The sequence below is a fragment of the Pongo pygmaeus genome, chromosome 6 (genome assembly GCF_028885625.2).
Source record: "Pongo pygmaeus isolate AG05252 chromosome 6, NHGRI_mPonPyg2-v2.0_pri, whole genome shotgun sequence".
NCBI lineage: Eukaryota > Metazoa > Chordata > Mammalia > Primates > Hominidae > Pongo > Pongo pygmaeus.
This window is the reverse complement of record NC_072379.2, coordinates 55,719,921-55,744,972: the sequence shown is the minus strand read 5'-3', so window position 1 is coordinate 55,744,972 and position 25,052 is coordinate 55,719,921. Positions and strand designations below refer to the sequence as shown.

At 52.3% G+C, this 25,052-nt stretch overlaps 1 protein-coding gene across 2 annotated transcripts in view; it reads left to right on the top strand.

The window, feature by feature from the left end:
• The window catches only part of MINDY4 (MINDY lysine 48 deubiquitinase 4), a 120,974-nt gene that overhangs the window by 68,216 nt on the left and 27,706 nt on the right, over positions 1-25,052 (top strand). For both annotated transcript variants that reach the window (XM_054495057.2, XM_054495058.2), the window contains exons 9-13: positions 1,326-1,414; positions 11,026-11,127; positions 12,783-12,846; positions 13,961-14,026; positions 19,556-19,623. In XM_054495057.2, coding sequence (XP_054351032.1) covers positions 1,326-1,414; positions 11,026-11,127; positions 12,783-12,846; positions 13,961-14,026; positions 19,556-19,623 — 389 coding nt within the window. The remainder of the gene's footprint in view (positions 1-1,325; positions 1,415-11,025; positions 11,128-12,782; positions 12,847-13,960; positions 14,027-19,555; positions 19,624-25,052) is intronic.

The following is a 25,052-nucleotide window of genomic DNA, read 5'->3' as shown; positions in this document are numbered from 1 at the left end:
AGCCAGCCCCACATGTGCTGAGTTGTCACTTGGTGCAGGCACTTCAGATGTGGCTGGTGGAGCGAGAGCTGGGGAATAAGACACTCTGCTTTGGAGATGTTCAAATTGAACATGGATTTAAGGAGCACTTGCTGTGAGTGGTGCAGGTGCTGGGATCCTCAGCAGGAGAGAGCAGTAGGAGGCCTTAAGTCTGCTTGGGGCCACTAGAGGGGCCTTCTTAGGCTGATCATTGAGAGATTCACAGGATTTTGCAGATAGAGCTGGAGAAAGGGCACTCCAGGCAGGTGGCAGCATTAATGAAGGGGAGGCCGTTTGAAAGTCTAGGGGCTGCATGAAAAGGCAGAGGGATCAAGTGTGCGGAGCAAGTGCTTGAAGAGAAGGATATAATAGAAGCTGGGCCAGCGGAGGCCGATGGTTGCAGGCCTAGAACATGGCTTATACCCAGTTCCCACATTATACTCATGGGCAGAAAATAAGCTAAACCCAGGATGAAGAATCAGCAGATGAGCAGGGCAGCTTGGTCCGGTTCAGTTTCTTAAGCCCCAGGAACGTCCCCTGCCCCACACTGCCTGAGGTCGAGCCCCAGGACCACCAGCTTCTGTTCCTTCCTCTCATCGCCAAACTCAGCTGGTCTTCACGAGCAACCCAGCCTGCCGTTCAGACAATCCTTAAACCTGGATGAGGTCTGTTTGTGTTGTTCGGTCCCACTAGCCTTTGCCAATGTGTCCCAGGAGTCAGATCCTGTGCTAAGCCCCATGATAGTCAGAGACGAGCTCCTCAAGAAGCCTCTGCACTACAGGGTGGGAAAGGACAAAGACACACCTAATGTGGTGCCAAAGCAGGCCACAAGCGGGGCAGAAGAGAGCGCAGAGCTCACGTAACCACAGGCTGCTGAAGGGGCTCACTGCCAGCCGAGATGGTCAGGAAAGGCTTCTTGGAGGAGGAGGCCTTTAGGATGGGCCTTGAAGGCTGGGTAGACAATTAACACCCTCAACCTGTAGACACAGAAACATTTCCCTAGATGATGGAAAACCTATGGTGATGTCCTTGGCTTCACAGCTGACTGGTTATGAAGAGTCACTTTCCTCCCGTGACACACTGCCAACTGGCCCCTTCCTCTAGGAGTGGACACAGGGCCTTGTCACTCCCTCTCTGTGACCCAAGGTTAGTGTGTTGTAGAAGCAGTTGCCACACCAGAGGCCCTTCTGTTGCAGAAGGCAGGGCCCCTTTACTCTATCAGTAGGGTTCTGGGGTGGGTTTGGGTGAAACCAAAAACTCTGCCCCAGGCCAGTTCTCACTGGCAGCAATGGTCTCATTCTTTGCAGGGTGGTCCTTGTGGAGTCCTGGCAGCTGTCCAAGGCTGTGTCCTACAGAAACTCCTGTTTGAAGGAGATAGCAAAGCCGACTGTGCTCGGTAAGTCAGTGCTAATTCTGGCAATATCTTATTTTCCCAAGTCTTCCCTAGAGTGTCCAGAAAAAACAAGCAAGGAAGCGTGTGTGTTCCCTGATATTTCCTGTCTTCTGCAGGTCAAGAAAGGAGAGGTTAATGGCAGCTAGCTGACAAGGCCTGCGCAGACCAGTGTTAAGGGGACTTGTGCGCGTTTGTTTCTGAAAGCGGGGAGGGTTCTCAGTGGTGCTCCACCTGGGAAGCGGCTGCAGGAACAACATGGAAACCAATTTCCCCTCCTCAGACGGCAAGCTGCCCGAATCCCTTCCACCCACCAGGTCAACCTGCTGACCTTTTGACTGAGTCCAGGCCTCCCCTCCCTCCCCACGCTATCTCCCCTCTGCCAACATTCATAACCACACATTCCAGGCCTCCCCACAGATCATCACTTCTGCTCCCTGCAGCCGTTCAGTTTCCATTTCACGCATTAAGTGTTTGCACATGAGCACCTTATTCTCATTCATTCAGCACACATTCCTGGAACATCTCTGTGCAGGCACAAATGATACTGGGGAGAATTAGGTGAGTTCTATCCTCTCCAGAAATGCTCCGTGAGGTTGAGAGGCAGATAGAAAACCCCAGTCCCATACCATCGTTGGTGCCAAGATGAAAGGATTGGCAGGGCACTGGTGGGGCTGGAGGCGAGGCCTCCTTGAGGAAGTGACCTGCCTCCCTTTCCCTCCCTGCAGGCCCGGTTACCAGCTTGTACCGAGTCACCCTCAGAGCTACAGAACTTCTGGCAATTGGCCTTTTTTTGAAAAAAAAAAAAATTTAGTTAAAATATAACATATACACAGTAGTTATACTATATGTGTTCTGCTCAGTGAATTATCACAAAACCGCACACCCATGAACACATTGTCTAGATTAAGAAAAAATATTTCTAGTACTCCAGAAGAATCCTCTGGTACCCAGCAGGTACCGCTATTCTCCTGAAGTTATATTAATAATTAAATGGATTTTAAAACCATAGCTTAATCTTGCCAGTTCCTGAACTTTATTGAAAGGTACTTGTTCTTTGAAATAAGCATTTGAGAATCTTTTTTTAAAAAGCCTAGCTGTTACCCAGACAACAAGGCCCATTTCCCATGCATTCCTGGGAAAGACACTGTTCACTGGGAGAGCCATCCAGCCAAGCTTGGTACTCCGATGAAACACATTTCACCAGCATGGATGATTTTGCCTTAGATAGGATTCAAGTGAAGGTGGCTTTTCATGCTTGGCATCTTATAATTTTTTTCCAATGGTTTTGCACAGTAGTAATTGAGGTGTTTCCTCTCCAACCAAAAATGCCAATCAGAAGCCCAGCAATATAACACTTCCGTGGCAAGATCTCACCTGTCCTTGTTCTTCTCTCTGCTTCCCCTCCCCTTTGCTCTCAGGTCTGTCCTTCGTGGCTCTTGTCTGTACAGGATCATGCCCCACTGCCTGCTCTGGAAGTTCAGCCCTACAAAGGGCTGGGAGGTTTGAATGTCATGGGCAGAGACCCTGCCATCAGCTCTCCCTGGTGGGCTCAACACAGTCCTGTATGCTCGGGAATGCTCCTGACTGGGTGGAACTTTGCTAAGTGAGAACCGCTGGCTGCCCTCAGAGGGTACAGGGATACTGAGCACATAGGCACCTACCTACCTACCTACCTTCCTTCCTTGCACTGAAAAAATGTGCAGAGTGTGCTTACCAGGTCCTTAGCAGGGATACAGGGCTGAACAAGACACATACAGGTGCCCTCATGGCACCTGTGATTGAACAGGAGAGCCAGACAGGAACAGGTGGTTACAGGGGACATGCACGGTGCTAAGGGTTCACCTGGGCATGAAGTGGCTCAGGGCGGTCAGCCTGGTGGACTGACATTTTCATCTTACGGAGATATGAAGGATGGACAGAACCCCTGATTCCCCTTCATATGCATCCTTGCACACTCTTATTTCCCCTCAAATTTTTTCCCCTTCCCGGCAAATATTCTCAAACTCCTTCCTGAGCCCTCAGGCTCTGTGCTCAGGCGCTGCGCCTGCTGGCTCCTCTCATTGCACAGAGGCCACATCTTTGTGGAGGCCTCCTGGGACCTCCCCCATTAAGATAAAACCAGGCCCTGCCTCTAATAACTCCACTGCCAGTTGGTGTTCTTGCTCATCGATGTGGCTACCTGTCCACATCTGCCGCCACCTACTACTGCCCACCCCACTCCAGAACACAAGCCCCGTGAGAACAGGGACCTTCCTGAGCTGGTTCACAGCCAGGGCCCTGGCATCCAGCCCTGTGCCTGGTCCACAGAAGAGGCCCTCAGAATTTTTGTTGAGAGAACACATGGACAAATGAATGAGTTATCCAAACAGGGAGGGGAGGCAGAATGGTATTCCAGTAAAGAGAACAAGATGTGCAAACCTGTGGGCAGGGAAAGGAGTGGAGGAGTCACTGAGGGTGGTTAGGGCAGCATTTGGAGGAGGAGGGTGGGAGCTGGGGTAGTGGCAGGTCAGCGCCAGGCTGCCACAGGGGCCTTGGGTGCTGCCAGCTGCTTGGATCAAGCCTTGGCCCTTGCAGGAGATTGTCTCTAAACTCATTTCGGCCCAGTGCTCCTTCAGAGTTGCTTTTGAACTTCAACATGGGCTTCTGGGGGAACTTGCAGATGGTTTCCCAACAGTCAGGACAAGGCATTTAAGCATGTTCCAGGAAGAGCCAACTCTGCTCAGGGCACAAGGCAGACTTGGTTTTTATTACCCTACCCCCACCCCACTAAGGGGATGTGAGAGCTTCTATATCCCCCAGGCCACATCCATGGGGTGGAAGCCCACTGCTCTCCACACCAGGGAGGGAAGCCAGGCCTTAGAAGGCAAAAGCCATCCAGGTTGGGATCCCAAGGGGGTCTCTGGGTAGAAAGAAAACTGCTAAGCTGGAGGAGTGAGGTTTTCTACCTGTCATTGCCGGCCAGGCAGGTACCTCCTAGCTGCAGGCCAAGGATGGTACAGCCCAGTGGGTCCTGGGGCCGTGGGGGTGGGCAGAGGAGGAGGGAAGAAGGAGCTGCTGGCCTGTTGGGGGTCATCATGTGTGGGGGTGTGCCAGGTGCCAAGGAGCCAGACCTTATGGGGGGGCCTGGCTGGCTGGACCAGAGGAGGTCTGTGCCGTGCAGCTAGGAGGGCACGGCCTGCTGGCCAGGGCCACCTTCTCCAGCGAGCCTGGAAGGATTCATGGTGTAGGAGAGTGACCTCGCCTTTGTTTGGAGCCCTGCAACTCTGGGTGCTGCTTGTAGCCCACCCCCTGGGCTGGGTGCTGCTTGTAGCCCACCCCTACCGGCTGCTGCCCCATCACAGAGGTGCTGTGCTGTGCAGGTTGAGTGAAGCGGTCTGACTTCCTGCCCCCACAGACCTCCTAGCAGGCTTCAGGGGACATTCTTCAGACTCAGCTGAGAGGGAGGAGTGGAGAGCCTGGCTCAGTTATGGAGCTCGCTGAAAAAGCCTCAGGGGACTCAGGCAAAGGTGTCACAGGCAGACAAGCTGGGGAGGCCCAGAGACAGTCTCCCCTGACCCCAGCAAGGACTCGCCTCCTCCTGGTGGTGGACCCTGGGCAGCAGGCACCAGATGCCCTCCCCAGCCCTCCCACCCCAGTCTCCTCCCACTCTCCTGCACTGGTCCTGCCTCAGGTCACAGGTAGATAGGGGTTGGGGAGGAAGAACCCTCCAGAGGACAGGTTAGGGCTTCTGTCAAGTGAAGACCCAGAAGACCAGGGAGTGAGGGCCTGCTGTCTGGGGCCTGGAGAAGAGAAGGGAGGTGGAGTCCATGTCACTGCTTTGCCAAGGCCCTGAAGGTCAGAGGCTGCAGAAGGTCGTCCTTGCCAAGTGGGTGAGTGTCTAGCCTGTAGATGTTGGTGCCCAGGCTGGAAGGGGGAATGCCTGGCTTTGTGCCCCTCAGCCACCCTGGGAGAGGGGAAGGGTGCTGAAGAGGGTACCGGACCGGGTCAGGACCTGGATTATGGTTGTGTGGAAACAGGGCATCACTTTCTCTGTTTGTGAACTAGGAATAGTCATGTCTGGCTTGCCTAAATTGAACTCAATAAGAAAATGCAAAGTCCTTTGTAAATCTTTAAGGGCTCTACAAGTGAGTAGGGCCATTGAACTCAGCCTGCCATGGTACAGATGGGGAAACCGAGGCCCAGAGAGGGAAAGATGGTTGTTCAGGGTCACATCTGGCATCCCTGGCAGAACCAAGACTGGCACCTGGTGCCCCTATGTCACACTGTGCTGCTGCGCCCTGCAAGAGGCATGGAGCAGTGGGGGCCCAGGGAGGCCAGGAGGGAGGCTGAGGGCTCTTGAGTTTTAGACTTCCATCGCTGGACACCCACACAGACTCCTAGGGACCAAGGGGTGGCTCTGTTCATGAACGGCTTCACGGTGGAACCTCCCCTTTGGCTTTAAGTTAGAAAAGATGAACACAGAAGAGTACAGAGAGCAACATAGCAAACACCTACAGAGCCCCTGCCCCACACGAGCAAAGGGAAACACTGGGTCACGTGGGCAGGAACCTCTGTTAGTCCCCAGCTCCTCGGTTTCATTGACTTATATAGTTTTCACATTAATTGATTGTGTTATTGATGTTCCTTCAAAAGCCATGTGTGAATGGTTGGGTGTGAGGCCTCAGCACTCCCTTTTGACTCTGAAATTCTAGGATTTCAGACATGATCCAGCTTAAAAAAAAAAAAAAAAAAAAAGACAAGCTCCTGTGTTCTCTTCAGGAGCACCACGATGACCTGCTATCAGCTGCCATCTGCTCTGCGGCTCTGGGGAGCTCAAGCCCTGTGGACCCAGAGGCAGCCCCTACACTTTCCTGCCTGTGTGCGGGGTCTGCCTTGGCCCTGGAGGCCCCCACCTCAGATGTTGCCCACCACCACTGGTGGGGAAATGGTTCTGTGAAAGCAGATGGAGGATGGGATCGCACCCTCCAGGGAAGTCACGCTGAAATAAAGGCATCTTGGCAGCGGTGGTGTTTTTTCTGCAGGACTGTCTGGCTTCATTAAGACTCATTCCATCAGGCCGGCAGCCGGCCTCTCCTCAGTCAGGAAGGACGGAGCTGGGCGGCAGGACTTGGTGTTTTTCCACTTGAGAAGATGCTGTGCCGGCTCGGCTCACAGAAAGAGTTGAAGAGCTCTTGATCCCTCTGAAGGCCTGGAGAGAGCCACGGGCCAGAAACGGCCCTCAGAGGCGGGTGCAGATCTGAGAGTCGGGGAATCCAGGAAGTCCTTCTCTCACTTCCACTTCCCCTCTGAAGTTGGGGAATTCAAGGCCCAGATAAGGAGGGGTGCTTGCCCAAGGCCTCTGTGGACATTGGTAGCAGAACCCATGGTCCTGCAGCCCCAGGCCAGCCTTTCTACCCCCTATTGCAGCTTTTGACCCTGAGAGGGAGCAGACAGGGAGCTCCCCCAAATTGTCTATAGACTCTGTACATGGCTCCATGAGCATGTCACAGTGGACAGGTGAGGCTATTTTGAGAAAGTTAGGGTAGAAACATCTCTTTCATCTGAAACACTTGGGTAATTTAGATAAAAGCAGGATGTATTATTCCCTTAAGATCATTTATTTTCCGTATCTCTAGATAAATGTCTTTTTCCTGCACTTCATCTGTGAGGAATTCGACTTTTAAAGAAACTTCTCTTGGTTTAAGAGCCTGGCCGGGTGCCAGCCTCCTGGGAGGAGTCTGACTGATCAGGAAATGCAGACCTGTTTGTCACCCGGGTTCTGCCAGTGAAGGCGTGCGCTGAGCTATCTGGTAAAGGCCTGGGCGATTCAGACACAGCACCTTCCCCTGTCATCATCTGTGGGTGCAGGTTCTCACGCAGGCACATACAGCTCTGGCTAATCTGAGGTGGGTTAAATCCACGGTCCCCAGCCTTTTTGGCACGAGGGACTGGTTTTGTGGAAGACAATTTTTCCATGGACTGGAGGTGGGGGTGGGATGGTTTTGGTATGATTCAAGTGCATTACATTTATCATTAGATTCTCATAAGGAGCGCGCAGCCTAGATTCCTTGCATGCACAATTCACAGTAGGGTTCCTGCTCCCATGAGAGTCTAATGCCACTGCTGATCCGACAGCAGGCGGAACGCAGCTTCACTGGCTCGTCCACTGCTCACCTCCTGCTGTGCGGCCTGGTTCCTAACAGGCTACAGACCAGTGCCAGTCTGTGGCCTGGGGGTTGGGAACTCCTGAGTTAAAGACAGAATGGCAGTGTTGGAATGATGCTTTGGGGGCATCTGACTCAGTACCTGCATTTGTAGGTAGGGAGGGCAACGGTTTCACCAGAACCTGTGAGCCAGGAATCCAGCCCAAGCCTCTTACCTGTCTGACCACTGTACTTTTTCCATCTCTACTGTGTTTTCTAGAAAACTGTCTCAAAAGAGAAAGATGGAGAAGGCCCAGGGAAGAATAAAGAGACTGGCAGAGTTACTAACTGGAAGCCAATGAAAAGAATGAGGACTTGTGCTTGGAGATGTGGTGGTTCAAAGGGGCTGTAAGCAGAGCCTGTAGGAGCAGGGGACAGGCCCTGCCCAAGAGCAAGATCTCTTGATTGTGTTACATGGTGCTGAAAAGACAGGGTCAAAGGCAAAGGAGGCTGGTTCCTGAAACCAGGTGCCCAGGGCAGTTGGTTCTACTTACCCAAGCTCTCCTTCCTTCCTCAGTGTTTATTTTTTCCAGTTTTTACTAACTATCTGATCTGAGTAAATCATTGTGTCTCCATGCCTCAGTTTTCCCATTTTACAAAGAGGATGTAATAGTACCTCCCTCATAGGGTTGCTTTAACAATTTGATGAAATAACGTGGAAACAGTTTATAGCAGTGTCTGGCACATGATAAATACTCTATATATGTGTGTGTTTTTGTTTGTTTGTTTGTTTGTTTTAGAGACAGGGTATCACTCTGTCACCTAGGCTAGAATGCAGTGGCACGATCATGGCCCACTGCAGCCTCCAACTCCTGGGCTCAAGCAATCCTCCTGCCTCAGCCTCCTGAGTAGCTGGGACTGCACGTGCCACCACACCTGGCTGATTTTTTAATTTTTCTAGACAGAGTCTTGCTATGTTGCCCGGGCTGTTCTCAAACTCCTGGCCTCAAGCGATCCTCCCACCCAGGGCTTCCCAAAGTGCTGGGATTACAAACACGAACCACTGCACCTGGCCAATGTTGGCTTTTAAAATCTTATTTGTTGCTACACTGAGAAGCTTCCAACTGAGAATTACCTGCTTCGGTAAGTTAGTGTAGAAGTGTTTGACAGGGGGTCTCCTTACTTCCAGATATGGATCTTTCCCAGCATAGGTGTTCTAGGCAGAAAGTACACTCCAGGCATGATTTTGTGTCTATCCATGTCGGGGAACACTGGTCACGCCTGTGTTGTAGGAAGACACGCCCCCACCCCCACCCCACGTGTATATGCAATGGTGATTGGACGGTGGGGTGAGATGGAGCAAAACTGCTGGTGGGGCACTGGCTGTAACAGCTGAACTGAGGGGCAGAACACCTTGGCCTGGGCCACACAGCAGGGGGAGGGTAGGCATGAGGTACTCAGGATGTGCAGTTGACAGTATATGGCCATCATTTGTATGAGAGCAGGGCATGAAGCAGGAGCTATGGAGGTGATGGAGTCACATTTACGGGTTCTGAGTCCAGTCCTTTCTCCTTTTTCTGATAAGCTCTGCTTTCCAGGGACCCCTTAGTCCTTGGTGTGGGCTCTCCTGAAACCTAGAGCAATGTTTTCTCATGGTTGTTTTCATAGTGAACCGTGACCTGGGCCAGTGCTCCCAGCAGCTGGGGCATCCGGTTCGGTGAATGCTTGGTAACTATTTCCTCCAAGGAACATGATGGGCTTCCTGAGGCCAAAGAAGTGTCAGGCAGTCGCTGTTTTATTTTCTTAAGTGCTTAAGTGCTTGTTGCTTGTCTCATTGGATTTGAAGGATTTCCAGTGTCAGAGGCTTGGTGTCACTTTCATATTAGATGTTGGAAATCCACTTTCCCCTTGTCATGGCCCAAGTGGGGACTTGATGTTTTCATAAAGACAATAGTAATAGGCACCATTGATTGAATAGTCACCACCTGCCAGCCACTGGTCCATGGACCTTACAAACATCTCGTTTAAAGCCACGAGGGAGGTGCAGTGGCCATTGCCAGTTTATGGATGAGGAAACTGAGGGGCCACTGTGTTCTGTCACCTTTTAAAGTAATTGGACCACAGCAGCCTAGGTGTAGGTCACTGGCTATGTGTCCCAGGCACCGGGCAGTGACCACATGCTGCCCACTGTGGTGGGCTGGGTCCTGGTCTCCTGGTTTCTTTTCTCCTGCCCTGGAAAAGAGGGACAAACTTTGGTGTTCTTCCTCCCCAGCACAGTTCCGCATGGAGCTCAGGAATTATTTGGTGACTGAAGGCAGAGAACCCCCTCCTCTGTATTCGTCTGAGCCCTAGCAGGGTCTTCATCAAGTCCTTTTGTTTGTTAGGGAGAGACCAGCTAGCTTCCGTATGAGTTTTTTAAAAATTTGCAGAATCCAAGAGAAGCCTAGAAGTACACCTCGAAGGAGTCCTGGGAATGTGAAATGGAAAGAAATATGTATATTCGGCTGTTTCCCTTCCCTCTCATTCAGTTCAAGCACCAGGGACCTCTTAGTTACCATTTTTATTATAGAGAGGTCTCTGCCATGTTTGATACAGCTGACTGCCTGTCCATTTGCTCCTACGACTGTGTCGTGGCACTCTCTCCTCGTTCTGCCCCTCTGACCCTTCCTCCTCTACCTCCGCTGATTCCTTAGAGTTCCACAGGGTTCCACCCTTGGCCACTGTCTCTGCTTTTCCTCATTGTCTCTGGGAAATCTGTGCCCAGCCCCAGCTGCTCTCTTGGGCTTTCTACATGTCTGACAGCCTTATCTAAAGATCTGAGTGCATCTCAAACTCAGTAAGTCTGAAGTGTGACTCATTATCTTCTATCTCCAGCTACCTCTTCCCAGCCACATTGTCCTTATTTTGCTTGATGGCACCACCATGTGCCCACTCAAAACACAGAACTCATCCTTGAATCTGTCCTGTCACTCATCCCCCACTCTCTGTGTCTAAATGTCCAGCAAGTGAGGCTGCTGTCCCCTTGGCCCTGGCAGTGAAGAGCACCTGCCTGTACATGCTACTGACTCCAGGGGCTTGGAGATGGACATGGCCAGGGCCAGGGCAGGGTCCTGAGATGGCAGTCATTCCTGAGCACTGCTGGCTGGGCCTCCCAGCCCCTGCCAGAACTCATAGCCCTTTCTCTCACACACTTCTGGGCCCCACCAAGCCTGCAGAGCCCTCTTTGCTCCTGTGGGCCCTTTCCTCTGCCTCCTCCTTCACCAGCCCCACCCAGGGCCTCCCACTTGAAGGCACCTCCTTTGGCCCTCAGCTGTGGAGACCCCTCTTTCCTGGGCTTTGCCTTGGGGCTCCTGGGCTGCAGGTGGCCCCTCTGCAGGCCAGGGAAAGAACAGGCCATCTGCGGAGGGGGCTGCCTGACCACACTAAGCAGAGCTGCACCATCTCAGCCTTGTGTCCACATGGTCATAAATGCCTTCCTTTTCTTGTCCGCAGGGGACTGCAGCCTTCAGATGCCCACCGGACCCGCTGCCTCGTCCTGGCCCTCGCAGACATTGTGTGGCGGGCAGGGGGCCGAGAGAGAGCCGTTGTCGCACTGTAAGTGATTCCGAGGTCTGTGTTGCCGTGGCTCATCGTCTGCTGGCAGCTGCCAGCAAGCTGGCTGTGTATGCTCCTATCCTTGGGTCCTTCCGATACCCACCCTGTGCCACATGCTGGGATGAGCCCTGCAAGCCAGCCTGATGTGCTGAGCAGCTGCAGACTCAGGGAGAGCCCTGGCCTTCCATGCGGCCCTGCGATGCCCTCTCTGGGCTCCAGTTCTCATGTTGGAAGGCGTGGTCTGTCTGCCCTGCCTTCCTCCTAAGGAGCTCTGGGGTGACCCCTCAGAGGAAGCCTCTGAACCCTGCAGCCAGCTCCTCTCTATAGTTCTCTGATCTGGAGGCCTCGGGAAATAGCCCCTCAGGTTGAGTCAGTCCTGACCCCACTGTACTGCTCTTCCCAGTCCCCAAAGCACACTGCCATTTGCTCTCTCACTTGGGTCCCCATCCCATAAAGACTCAGGGAGGTGAGGTGGAGCCCAGGCCCTGGACCCAGTTATCCTGACCTGCATCGTTTCTTCACCGCTGGCCACATTCTACTGCATATAACCCACATGCAGGGTTTGCTGGCTCTTCAGCCTGATCCATCAGAGTGGAAGCATCGCTGTCCCAGCTGTGAGGCTAAGCGGCAGTAAAGGAGATCAGTTTTGGGGCCAAGGACCATACTCTGGGGACACATTGGTCACTGTAGCATATTGCTTCAGAGAAAGGACTCTTAGGTCAGACTCCCAATGCTGTTGCTTATTGGCTGTGTGACATTGGGCAATTGATGTAATCGCTTTGTTTACTCATCTGGAAAATGGGGATGATTATAACAATTACTTACTTGGATGGCTGTGAGACCTAAATGAGTCAGTATAAAGAAATGATATAAATATGATTATCAGTTTAAATCATTTTATCAATATGAATAACTGATAAATAATAATAATTGTGAAGTGCTTAGGACAGTATCTGGCACATACTAGCACCACGTTTTAGATATCGTTATTTGTTTTTGTTATTATTACTGTCACTTGTCTTTTGTACTCACTTTCCAGTTAACTTATTAACCCCGGCCCTTAGGATCTGCAGGGCAGCCCTGAGAACAGATCAGGCAGGAATTCAATTTCTCTCTGTTCTACAGATTAGGAAACAGAAGCCCAGAGAGGGAGGGTGGCTGGTCCAAGGCTACATAGCCACTAAAGGAGCACGGGGCCCCAAACCCGGCTCCGATTCCCGAACGTCTTGGGCTGCACACCCCTGGGGAGTGCACACCCAGGGGGAGCCTCAGAGAGGACGGAGGTGGAGTTCCTCCATCAGTGAAAACAAAGGGCAAGTCAGCATTCCGCAGTCTGGAAACACATTTGTCAGTTGTGGGTGAGAGTCAGACTTCTACTGCCAGGGCTTGGGTTTGCGTTTGGTTATTCCAAGCTCTCCCTTTGCAGTCTTTTTTCCATTTCTTTTTTTTTTTTTTTTTCTTTTAAATCCTGCTATTGGAGTTCTCTGGGCCCAGCCTAGTGGGTGAGTTCAAAGTGGGGAAAAACGAGACTCCATTTTCTCTCTGGAGCCATCTTCTTATTTGTCCTTATTTAATGACACATGTGGTTTCGCCCCGGCTGGAGGGCACGCCTTCTCTCCACTCAGAGGACTCATGCACCTTCCTTTCCTTTTTAGGGCTTCAAGAACACAGCAGTTCAGTCCAACAGGGAAATACAAAGCAGATGGAGTCTTAGAAACAGTACGACTTTCTGGAAAATTATCACGCAAACTTTGGCTTTGTTTGGGGACTGTCTCCTTTCATATAAGTAAATCCTTCCTCAGCTGGGGACAGGCTGACCTTCTGCAGCCCAGGTCCCAGGAATCCTCATCCTGGGATTAGGGTGGGGACAGACGTGGGGTGGCTTTGGGGATGGGCTCCTGCTAGAGCTGGCTTTACGGCCAAAAGGCTGACTGGCTCCCTGTCCCCTCGAGGGTGTGCAGAGCTGAAGTCTGTACGGAATGCCTTTTGGTTAAGCCCCAGGCTTCCCTGTGTCCTTCTTCCTCTTTCTTTAGCATCTGCTCCAGGATTGTTGTGGGAGGGGGTGGGGCAGGGGTGGTAAGGAGAGGGAGAGAAAGTTAGAATGTGGGGAGGAACTTTAATAGCATGGAACACCAGCCATAAAGCCAGATCTAAGTCATAAACAATCGGGGAAATAATGGGAGACATACATTTTTGTATTTTGTAAAATATAAAAACAGTGAAGTTTTTCAGCTACCTCTTGCCAACCTCTTCACTGAGAATTTTTGTTTTAACAAATTAGTTTCATTTGACCTTGGTTTGGGCACGTGTTGCCCTGTGACCCTAATTGAGGGTCTCGCATTGTTGAATGTTTTCTCTTGAAGTGTTTTTTCCTGGCCTGCCTGAAAAAGCAAAGGAGACTCCTAAGGGCTGCTTCCTGCTGAACTCAGGACACGGCCTGTTGGCTTCCACCTGACCTGGCTATTGTGATTTGGATATGGCCCCTGCCTCATCCACCTCCCTGCCAGCCTCCTCTCTGATATCAGTGACTTGCCCATGGGGTGCAGCCCTCCCATGTTGGGGCCACACAGGATGCTGGAATTCTGGGGTCTCAGGCCCAGAGCTGCCGTAGGGCCACCTGAACCCTGGCGACTCCAGCGGTACCGTCCAGCCTTTCAGTCACATACAGGTATGGCCGTGCCTCTCAGCCCTGACTTGGGGATGCTGCTCTCTGATGCAGGGACATTCCCAAGTTGGATTTTGTAGCTACTAAAGCCAGGGAACAGAAGCTAATTCAGGATGGGGCACTGCGTGGGGCTTGGGCCACTTATCCTGAGTGTTTGTGTCTTCTCAGCTCACGCTTCACAGTTTGACCTGCTATGAGGACCTGGTGACTTTTCTTCAACAAAGCATTCATCAGGTATGAAGCATGCCTTACTCCTGTGGGATGTGCATCACTAAGCCTTCTGATTTCATTGTGGGAACAATGCTGTGAACTGGAGTTGTTCTCCCTGTTGTCCCACCCTGGGATGGCGAGGAAGCTGGGAAGGAGTGATGCTGGCCCCTGGTTGGGGGCTGAGGAGAATGGACTTGGGGTGAGGGATCTGGCTCCTGCCATTGCATCCTCCAGAGCTGGTCCTGGAGGCAGGGCACAGGGAGCAGCCACAGCCAGGGCTACCGACAGCAGAGCTGGACAGGTGGGGTCAGGACACAGGAAGCCGCTGTTAGATGGAGGTCACCAGAGCTTTCTCTCTGTCCGAGTGGAAGCAGCTGCCACTGGAATACAGGAGCTCTTTGTCAGTGGAGTGGGTCCTGGGACCAGCTGGTGAGGTGACCAGAAAGCGGCTTCTTGGGTGGGTTGGAGGGCTTAGCAGTGTGATACATACCTTGATTAGTATCCCTGGGGTGGTAGGGCTGCTCTAGGTGGGAGCTCTGGAGGCCCCCCACCTGCCAGAGGAGAGCTGTACATCCACTCCTGGCCATGAGCTGGGCGGGACGTGGCCAGGGCCAGACAGCAGCAGATCGCAGGGCTCCGGGAAGTCATGGCAGAGCTGTGGTATCACAGGCTCTGTGGGGAGGGGCTACACACTCCAGGGGTAAAGAACGCGGTCTCTGGAGCCGGTTGGCCTGGCTTGGAATCTCGATTCACCCTTCAGTAGCTCTCTGACCTCCAGCAACTTACTGAATCCTTCTGTACCTCACTTTCCTCATTTGTAAAATGTGGGTCAGAAAAACAGTGCCTGCCTCAGAGCATCATGCAAAGAGCCTAGGGCAGCTGGGCTGTGCTTGATGTTCTCAGTAGTTGTTAGCTTCTGTTGTTGACATTAGGATTGCCATTGTAATGATGCTCTAAGGGCAGCCTTGAGATGGGTTCTTTGTAGACATGTAGAAATGAGAGGGAAGCATTACAGAAGGCAGGTGTGGCCTGAGCTAAGGCCAGCAGACCCGCGACCTCTGAGACCCCCACTACGAGGCCTCACAATTCTGACATCTGTGTGTCAGGATTGAAGCAGAGGAAGAACACAGACCTTTCTCTCCTGGTATGCTGGCTGGTCCCTGAGCCTCACCTTGCCTTCCCTTTGGCCTTCTGGATGTGGGATCCATTCTTTTTGGCCCCACAGAAGGCACTGGAGGGTTTGGTGGTTAAGCCGGAGAGTGGGAGAACTTGCTGGAAATGGGACCAGGACTAAAGCTCCTGCTGTCAGACTGCCTTCCGCAGAACTTTCCCAAAGACCCTGAAGGCCTGGGCACAGCCCTGGGAAATGATCAGGCCCTGGCAGCACCAGATGTCCCTTGGGTAGGCAATGGGGCCTACCCTAGGAACAAAAGGAGGCAGATATCACCGGAGGGGCAATCCATCTGAAGTGCTTTCACCCCTCAACCTGGGGAGAGGCCTCAGGGCCTGTCCCAAAAGCATGGATTAGGATGGCTCCCTTTCCATGTGGGTTGCTGTGTCCAGGCGCATGGGAGAAGGAGTGCTGGCTGGGGCATCGGGAGCCCCAGGCTGTCTGTCCTTTGCTGCCTGTCCCCAGCTCTGGTTTTTCACTGGAGTCACTCAGTAGGCCATCTGCCGATGCGGTGTATCCACCACCTGGCCTGGGCAGAGGAGGCCTGGAGCAGGGGCCTGGGGGCCTCCTCCGGCTTATTCCTTATTCATATGTAGCCTTGGGAAAGTCACTGGGTCTCAGTTTCCTCATCTGGAAAATGGAAGATGGAGCAGTTATCAGGTAGCTTCCAGCTCTTCATCATCTAAGTGTGGTCCTCAAAGAAGAACCTTAAACACGTGGAGAAGGGTGTCTTCCAAATGCAGTACTAGGCAGTCTGAAGGAGCAGAAAGGAGACCTGCTGTTGATCCAGAGTGTCGTGAGAGTGCAGCAGTCACAGAAGAGACGAGCAGAGCCTGATGGCATCCGTGTGTGGGATCTGGCCAGGGTGGCCAGGAATGGGATCACCTGGTCACACTCCCAGCTGAAGCAGAACGTGGAGCCACCAGAGCCAGGAAAAGGAAGTGACTGGTGAGGCTTCAGGGACTAAGGTGGAGCCTGAGGGTGATTGCTCAAATGACCACAGATCCTGAGGTTTGTAGCTGCCCACTGGTGGACTGGGGTGGCTGCTCAGCACCAGGACCTCTGCATCCTTGTCTATGAGATGGAGGCTCCCCCTCAGCCTGTACCCCGGGGCTTTGATGAAGCCTAACCAAGACAGGGACTGTGGAAGGGGTTCAGAGAGCGGGATTTGTTCCAGGGCGAGGGGGCCTCCTTTCAGTGATGCCTCTGGACTCAAAGCAGTCGCCTCCTCGCCTGGCTTTGGTACTTGGTACAGGCAGTCAATATTTGGCCCTCCTCACTCTGGAAGGCAGCTCTCCCCCTGCAGTTTAATTCATGTTTTTGCTGGAAGCAGTTGAGCTGCCTCAGCACTGCCCTCACCAAATTCATTTTTCATGGCCTGGGCCTAAGAGGGGTTCCTCGTGTCAGGCCTGGAAATATACACCAAGCCATCTTTGCCCAAAATAAATAGCCTCCTTGCTATGTTTTCATTACTGCTCACCCTCTGGGCAAGGTGTCTGGCAGGCTCCTGGCCAGCTAGAGGATGCCCCCACCTCTGCCTCCCTTTGGAATTCCTTGGTAGACTCAGGTCTCTATGGAGTGCAGAGCAGCACTGGAAGAATGGCCCCTTCTTCCCAAGTGGCACCACTTTCTAGACCCTGATGGCAGTTTTCAGGCCAGTTGCCTTGCCTGACCTCGCCTTTCAATGCAGGCATGTTGCCCTGTGGCCTCCCATGTCTTGGCAGCTTGAATTTGATGAGATAATTGTAATAAAAGTTTTAAAAAACAAAATGGAATATTGGTGCCATTTAGTTGGGTTCCAGCAAGGGCAAGAAGCCTCAAGCAGGGTTCTTCCCCACCCACTGCAGAGAGGCATATCCAGGGCTCAGGGGGTCCCCTTGAGGGTGTTCCTAGGACTGGGGGGCAACGCTGGCATAAATGTAATAATAGTTCCCCAAATTTACACAGAGTTGGGGTTTACAGTGGGCTTCTGTGTCCGTTACTTCATTGTAGGCAGGTAGGCATTACAGGCATGGCGGAAGGGGAAACAGACCACAGACCAAGAAAGTACTACAGCTGTCCCAGGACAGCATGTATGTCCATGGCAGAAGTAGGCAAGAATTCTAGAAGGAGAAACTGAGACCAAGAACACTTTGTGACTGTCCAAGGGGAGATGGAAATTTGTGGCAGACTAGGTAGGCTTTCTATGGAAAGGGACACCAAGACCAAGAGCTTCGTGACTTCCCTAGGCAGCATGCAGAGCTGGGACAAGGGGCTGGTGGCCCAAGTCCTCCTGAGCCTGCGTCCCCCTGTGCAGGGGGAGATATCAGCATTACTCTTTGCCATTGTCAGAGCACTTCCACAGACATTGTCTCAAGAATGTGCACCATAAGCCAAGGAAATAGGCCAGGTGGGTGTTTATTATTCTTGTTTTGCAAAGAGGAAACTGAGGGCAGCAGAAATGAAGTGGCTGGCCTGAGATCACAGAATTAAGATGAGGTTGATTTAACATTGTTGTTGATTCATTCATTCCATTCCTACTTCCAAAAAAAGATTGGAAGTTGCTTTTAAAAGAAAATGATGTCCTCAGGGCTCTGCTGTGCCCCCGCATAGTCAGCTTGCTCTCTCTTGCCTGTGGACCTTTGCCCATGCTTCTCCTTTTGGAGCAACGTTCACTTTTCTGATTCCTTACTGTCCCTTAGGTTTCTGTTCAGACATCGCTTGCTCCAAAAACCCTTCCTTGATACTTCCTCCCCAAACTTGAAGTCTGTGTTGAAGGCCCTTCCTGTGTGTTTTTGAAGGAGCCTGCATTTCTGTCATGGCAGAACCCCTTCTCCCGGCCTTTTCAAGTTGCTTATTGTTTTTTCTTCCCTAAGTTACTTCCCCAAGAGGAGAGATCCATATCCACCTTGTTAACAAGTACAGCCTTAGCCAGGAGCATCCTCTTGGCACAGAAATTTCACCAATACAATTTTTTTAAAAAGACTAATTGACCAAGTGAATTCCTGGATGACAATAAAGAGTACATTTTGAGGAAAAGAAAAGGTAATTTTATCAGAAGCTTGAGCTGCAATAGTTACCATAGTAGAGCAGCATATTTGGCTCTGAGCTTCCTGGCAGCCAAGGCAAAAATGTAAACATGGTAAGTTTTATAATTTTCATTGTCTGTTCCAGGAGAAACAAGTTGGGATTTTTTTTTGTTCTAATTTTAAGTCCAAAATGTGATTACACATAAGGAACACTGACTATTATAACAGGCAGTGTCTTCAGTCACAGTTCATGGTTTCCAAAGTGGAATGGATGAGGCCTTCACACTGACTTGCAGGTGGGGATGGTGTTTCTCCAGGGAGCAGAAGTGACATGGCCCATCCCAGTAGGCTGTGGCCCACTGGGCTCACTGGACAGATGGGCAGGGCAGAGCCAGCTTTGTTTTAACAGCTAACACAGGTGCCAGGCCCTGTTTGAAGTGCTTTATAAGGATTAACTCATGTAATTTTCACAACTTGATAAGGGTAGGTGCTGTGATTATTACCCTCTTTTTACAGATGAGAAGACTGAGGATAGAGAAGTCCAGGAATGTTTCCATGGTCACATAGCAAGGAGTGGCAGAGCGAGGATTTAAATTAGGTGGACAGGCCCCGGGACACCAGCTCCAAACCAGAGTTGGGAGGAGGACTCACTTTGGATGCAAAATCTAAGGGGGTGCCAAAAATCTCAGAAATTAGCAAAACCTATCTTTTTTAAAAATCAAAGTTAATCAGAAAAATCCACAATGAACAAAATACCAAAATGTTGATGTTTTAAAATATATATATAAAAATTTAAGACATGCATCTACATGGCTGCCTCCTTCACCTTGCCGGATCCTGGCTCTGCTCCAAACCTGCTCTCTGCTGCTCTCAGCACAGCACAGTTCTTCTGAGTAAGGGATCTGGAATTAGAGGTCCCTGGAATCCCAGTGTGCTGCTGACAAGCTGTGCGGACTCGAGCCGGTCACTCAGTTTCTGAGCCTCAGTTCCACCTATGCTAGAGGGCAGTAATCATAGTACTGTCCCCCAGGCCTGTTAGAGTGTTCGGGGTGATAATGCCCATTAGACGCTTGCACCATAATGGAGCTGGCCATGACTGTTGCTGTCTTGTGAGTTTTGAGGACTCTGAGGTCACTGATGCTCTCTGTGGTGGCCCCTGCATCACCCTCACTCTGCTGTCATTGTCATTCAGGCTGTTCCAATGTCCCGTCCTTTAGGAGGTCAGCCTTAGGGCCACCCAGCAACCCCAGGGCTGGGCTGGAGGCAGTTGGCTCAGGGCAGGCTGCTCCCTGGGATGTGGCTCCCACAGAGGTGTGGGGCTGGGAAGAGGGAGGTGCAAATGGGATGGAGCTCATTTTTCTCTCCCCCTCCCAGTTTGAAGTGGGCCCCCATGGCTGCATCCTGCTCACCCTGTCTGCCATCCTGTCCAGGTCTACGGAGCTGTGAGTATCTTTCTCCCTCAACTCCCTGGGGCTGGGCTGGTCTGTCTTGTTCACTGCTGCCTCCCTAGAGCCCAGGATGGTGCTTGGCACATGTTGAGGGCTCTGTGAGTGTTGTGGAAAGGATGAATGAAGCAGTGGAGTAGGGGAAAGTCTGCTGGTGGAGGAGAGAAAGTAGTCACATTCTACATATACACGTGTCTAGGGCTACCATGTGTGTGGCAGACAACCTGAAAGACACGCCACCAGCCCTCGAGGAGCTTGCCTGGAACTGCAGTATGTGCACACTTGAGCACTCAGGGGGATGCCCCTGGCACTTGTGCAGGGGATGGACAATTGAGGCTGGGACCCAGGAGATGGCTGAGGGCCCTCTAGAGCTCAGGACAGGAAGGCCTCGCTGTAGACCAAGGCAGCCCTGCAGCTGCGTGGACAAGGCTGGCATCCTGGGTGGTGAATGGGCGGTGGCCAGTGGGCCCTGGAGGCAGGGAGAGGTGGCAGGGCGGCTTGTCCTAATCTCCTCTGCCTGACCCCTTTTGGCAGGGTCTATGCTGACTCTGTATCAGGTGGAACATGGTCCCCCAGCCTGCTCCACAGCTGGAGTTTCCCCATGAAGCTCATTCGCTAGGAGTTTTTTAGGCCTCTTTGTCTGTATTTGTCACCTGGGCATGTCACCAGGAAGTGTAGCAGATTAATAGCACATGAATGGTTGTGGAAAGTACAGTCAATTGCCCCATTCACTTGCAAGCAGAGGACAGAGCCCTGGGGGCCTGGAGTCCTGGGAGAGTGAATCTTACTTTAAGGGGTACATGGTGGGGAGGATTTGGGAACAGCTCTCAGCAGGTGGGCCCTGGGAAGTGGGGAGGCAGGGTGAGTAGCCTTGTGGTGCCCAGGGGCGGGAGGTCACAGCAGGAGACACTTCTTTCCCGGCCTGGTTGGGTCTGGTCGGCGCCCTCCCTGTTTCCAGGGGCCTCTGCTGTGGATTCGGGGGAGGACAGTGGGGACTCTGTGGCCTCGTGCACCAGGCTGCCTGCTGCTTGCTGCTTCTGACCTTATTAAATGCGTGTGAGCGCACAGCGCTTTCCAACTTCTAATCCTGCCATAATGATATGATTCATTCCTGGCGTGGACTCACGTGCATGGAGACCATAAGCTGCACCACCTTCTCCCCAGGACTGGGTTTACTCTTGGTTTGGCTCATTCCTGGGCTGACGGGTTGGGTGGGAGTCTCCAGATCTCCCTGAGGGGAAGCTGCACTCTCAGGAGGGCCAGGCTCAATGATGCCAGTCTCATCGCCCCCATCCATGTGGGGGCCCTCTGCCTCTGGGAGTCTAGGGCTCTGTGCTCGAGTGTGTCAGTTCTGGTGGTCACTGGGAGTGGGTGCCTTGTTACATGCATGCTCCTGCATGTAGCCCTGTCCCTCTGAAGGGGGCTTCAGGGTTCCATGCCCAGGCCAGTCTTCATGTTGTGCACAGCTGGGGGACTAGGGCTGCTTCTTCCCCCTCCCTACCCTTTCCAATCAAGCTGGGCACCTGTGGGGAATTAGTGTGGGGAATGCTGCCCTGCTGGACCTGCACAGCCTCAAGCTTATGGGCCTGAAGTCACACCCCTGCCAACACGCATACACAAACACAAACATGGATACACACAGATGTACAGATGCGCATACATGGCCACACACAGAGACACACACACAGACACACAAAAACTCACAAAGACATGGACACACACAGAGACACATAGTCCAGCTATTCTTCCAGGACATCTGAGGCCCTTCCCTGGGTCCTGCAGGCAGATGGTCAAGGCCCCTGGGGCAGTACAGGCCTCTGCCTCCCAGAGGGCCCAAATAGAGCCCTGCTATGGTGTTCGGGCCAGGCAGGCAGGCAGGCATGGATTGGGCTTCATCTTACCCTGTGGCCTCCCCTTTCCTTCTCCTAAGACGACAGTGTATAGGCAGGTCTCATTGCCAGCGGTAAGGATAGCATCTGTGAAGCTTCCCGTGTGCCAGGCCCTTTGCCTTAACATTTTACACACAAACGCATCGAGTCCACAGCAGCCCTGTTAGGTGGGCGCTGCTGTGAGTGCTGTCACCATCCCTGTTTTTCAGAGGAGGAAGCAAGGCTGAGGGAGGTGAGTAGGCTTCAAGATTACACAGCAAGTAAAACTGGTGGCCTTGGGCCCCACCCAGGCCATCTGGCCCCAGAGCTGGCTTTTTGGGTTTGCTGTTTGAAAACCTGAACTTTGGAAAAAGTTGGTTGGTTTTAGGCCTGACTCTCTACTCCTCTGAATAGAGCTGGAGTTTCTTCCTCTAAAGTGGGAGTGAGAATTCCTGCCTCATAAGATGTAGCTGTAAGCACAGCTCCTGGTGGGTACAAGCCGGGAATAATGGCCACGGCTGGTCCGACCCTATCCCAGGAGCTCAAATGGCTCTGTGTGTCTTCTTGTCTTTCCTTGCCTGCAGCCTTGGCCTGGGGCCCTGTGGTGGAGGCCGTGCTGCCATCTCAGTAGGCACAGCCACAGGGATGTCCAGCAATTCCTGATGGGGCTTCTGTGGTGACACTCACCCTTGGCAGGCATGTCCAGAGCAACCGAGAGCTCCTTGTGCTGAGTGCCACTGTGAGGGGTGAGGAGGGACTGTGGGACCAAGCCCCACCCAGGGGCATGCAGTTCAGAGGTGTACTTGAGAAAACACTCAGCTCTTTCTGATTTGTTCAAGTTCAAGAGAACTTTAGTTAAGCTTGTAGTTAAACTGAGAGCTTCAAGTGAGGAACAGAGCAGGCCTTGGGCAGCCTGTGCTGCCTGGGGGCTCCTCCAGTGCTCCCTCCTGACTGTTGCATGCTTCCCCCGAGAGGCTGCAGGAGATGTGAGCATCTGAGTGGAGCTAACCCTCCCACCCCACTTGGGGCCCAGGGGAGACTCCTGAAGAGGAAAGACAGGAATGCCAGCAAGGATGGGAATAGCCTGGGCAGTCGGCGCTGCCCAGATCCCATGAGACAGCCACACTGAAATTATTTCAGATAATGTGCTAGCATTCCTGCATGTGGGAGTGTGCCCGTGAATAAGCCATTCTCTGGCCTTCCAGAGAGTAGTCCCTAGAACAGCCCGCTCCTCTCACATGCCAGGCACACTGCACTCCAGCGGCACTCCCTGCATCCCGGCACCTCCAGCCTTGGCTCTTCGAGGGATACCAGGCTCTGCTGAAGGTTTGCGGTGATTCACAGGGCAATGATAACAGTTCTGGGGCTGGAATCCCACCTCTGCCTGCTGCCTCCAGGGCTAGCAGCCGGCAAAGGCCTTTCTCTACAGACATTTGGACACTTGGGTGCAAATGTCACCCACCTCAGGCTCCATTAGGTTTGTCCAGGGAAGCCCAGTGGGGTGGCAAGTCACAGAAAAGCACTCACTTGTTGACCACAAGAAGAGCATCAGGATACCTAGGTCCTCAGCGCAGCTCAGTCACCCACAGCCGTGTGGCTGACCCAGCCTGTGCCTTAGATTCTTTATCTAACAGGAGGGGTTGGGCTGGTGCTTTTTAAACCATGTTTGTAATGAAAACAAAATCTGATTTTTTTTACCCAAATAAGTTTTATTTTCAAGCTCACTGTGTGAAGCAGATGCAGCAGAATGACTTTGATTACAGCGGCAGAGGTGAGAGGGAGAGGCCCCTGCTGCCCCTCCCCAGCCTGCCAATCCAGCACCAACCCCTGCTCTCCAGCCACCGTCCCTGAGACCCCCCTTTGGAGAAGCCCCAGCTCTGCATACACAGCTTAAAAACCTCAGGACCAGATGATCGCCAAGGGCCTTCCTGTTCTGGGGTTCAGATTCAGCTTTGCCAAAGAATCCTCTGATGCCATTTCAGGGCAATCTGTTACCACTTTGGGCAATTGAAAACATGTCCTGGTAGCAAAAAGAGACAGCTGAGTCTCCAGGACCAACTGCAGTTCAGCTCGAGAGAAGCAGAGTGGTGGGCTGGGAAAACCCAGCCAGTTCTTTACAAATACAGCGTGTGTATGTGTACATTTGTGGTGGTGTGATTGTGTGTGGATGGGAGAGACTGGTGACACTGTATGGCCAGGTGTGAGATGACATGGGTGTTGGTGGTTGTGTTGGAGATTGTGTGAAGGGTGACTTGATTGTGTACATGTGCATGTGATTGTGATGTGTGATGGAGAGGGCATGGTGGTCCCTCCCTCCTGGTGAGGGTTCTCTGACTCATGCCTGGGCACTGGAGGCTTCTCTTCTTTGGCCCTTGCACCAAAGTCAGTGCCTCCTGTCTGTTGGCCATTCCTAACCCAGACCAGAGACAGGGTGAGGACACCATGGACAGATGTAAACCTAGCCAAGTGCTGCTGACCACTGCCTGCCTGGCCACTTCATTGTCAGAGGCCCCAAGAACAGTCAAGAAACAGACCTTTGAGGTTTGTTTATCCCAGGCTGTGCAAAGCCTTATGAAGGTTTTTTTTCCACTTGATTTCAAGCTGTTTATTTTCTTTTCTAAGATCTCGAATTGCTTACGGTAAATCTCATGCAGGATTTCATGCTCACCAAGCTTTGCTGCTTTTCAAACCACATGGCTAGAACTTTCCCCAGGGAGCTCTCGCAAGCCCCAAGGATGCTCAGGGTCCTGGGGTCAGGACCAGCTCTGAACCAGACCTGGGCAGCACTGAGCATGGGCTGCTCCGGTGCCTCGGTGGAGCACAGACCTGGCCAGGTCGTTGAGGCCCTGAGAAGGTCCAGTGGGGGTGAAAACCTTTTCATGCAGTAGATTCTTGGCCTTCATTACAGCAGCAAGTTCAGCTGCCCAGAGGCAGTCTTGAAATTCTGGAAGAGGTGGTAGCTTGTCATTTGCTGCAACAGTTTTAGAACAGCACAAGCTAGGTGCTGAGGGTGAGGGATGACACTGGGCAGGACCCACACCATGTCACTCTGTGGCTCTTCGTAACTCTCCTCAAGAGATTAAAAGCAATGGCAGCAACAAAATAGTTGATTCCTTTGTGCAAATAGTCCTGAAACAAAAGCCAACTGTGAGTGTTGGTTGGAAAGACAGTGACAGAAGCTCAATTCCCAGCCAGTGTAAGCAGAAACAAAGCTATTGACTGATTCCTATCAGAAGCCCAGGCTTTAAGAGGGGCTGGATCCAGGAACCCAGACATTGTCTTTGGGAATTGGTGTCTGTTCTTTTGTCTCTTCACTTTTGGCTCCTCTGTCCCAGCTGCATTCTCAGGAAGGTCCTCCTGCACGGTGGGCTCAAGGGAGCCCTTCTCCAGCAGCTCCTTAGCCTGCTGGGTGCTGGGTGCCATTCCTGGTGTGATTGCCGTGGCCAGGCCTGGGCTGCACCATCACATATGTATGGACCTGGGGTATCCCCAAAAGGCAGTCACTGCCCAGAGAAGGCCACCACATCTGCTAGCAAAGGGATAGGGCAGAATCAGGAA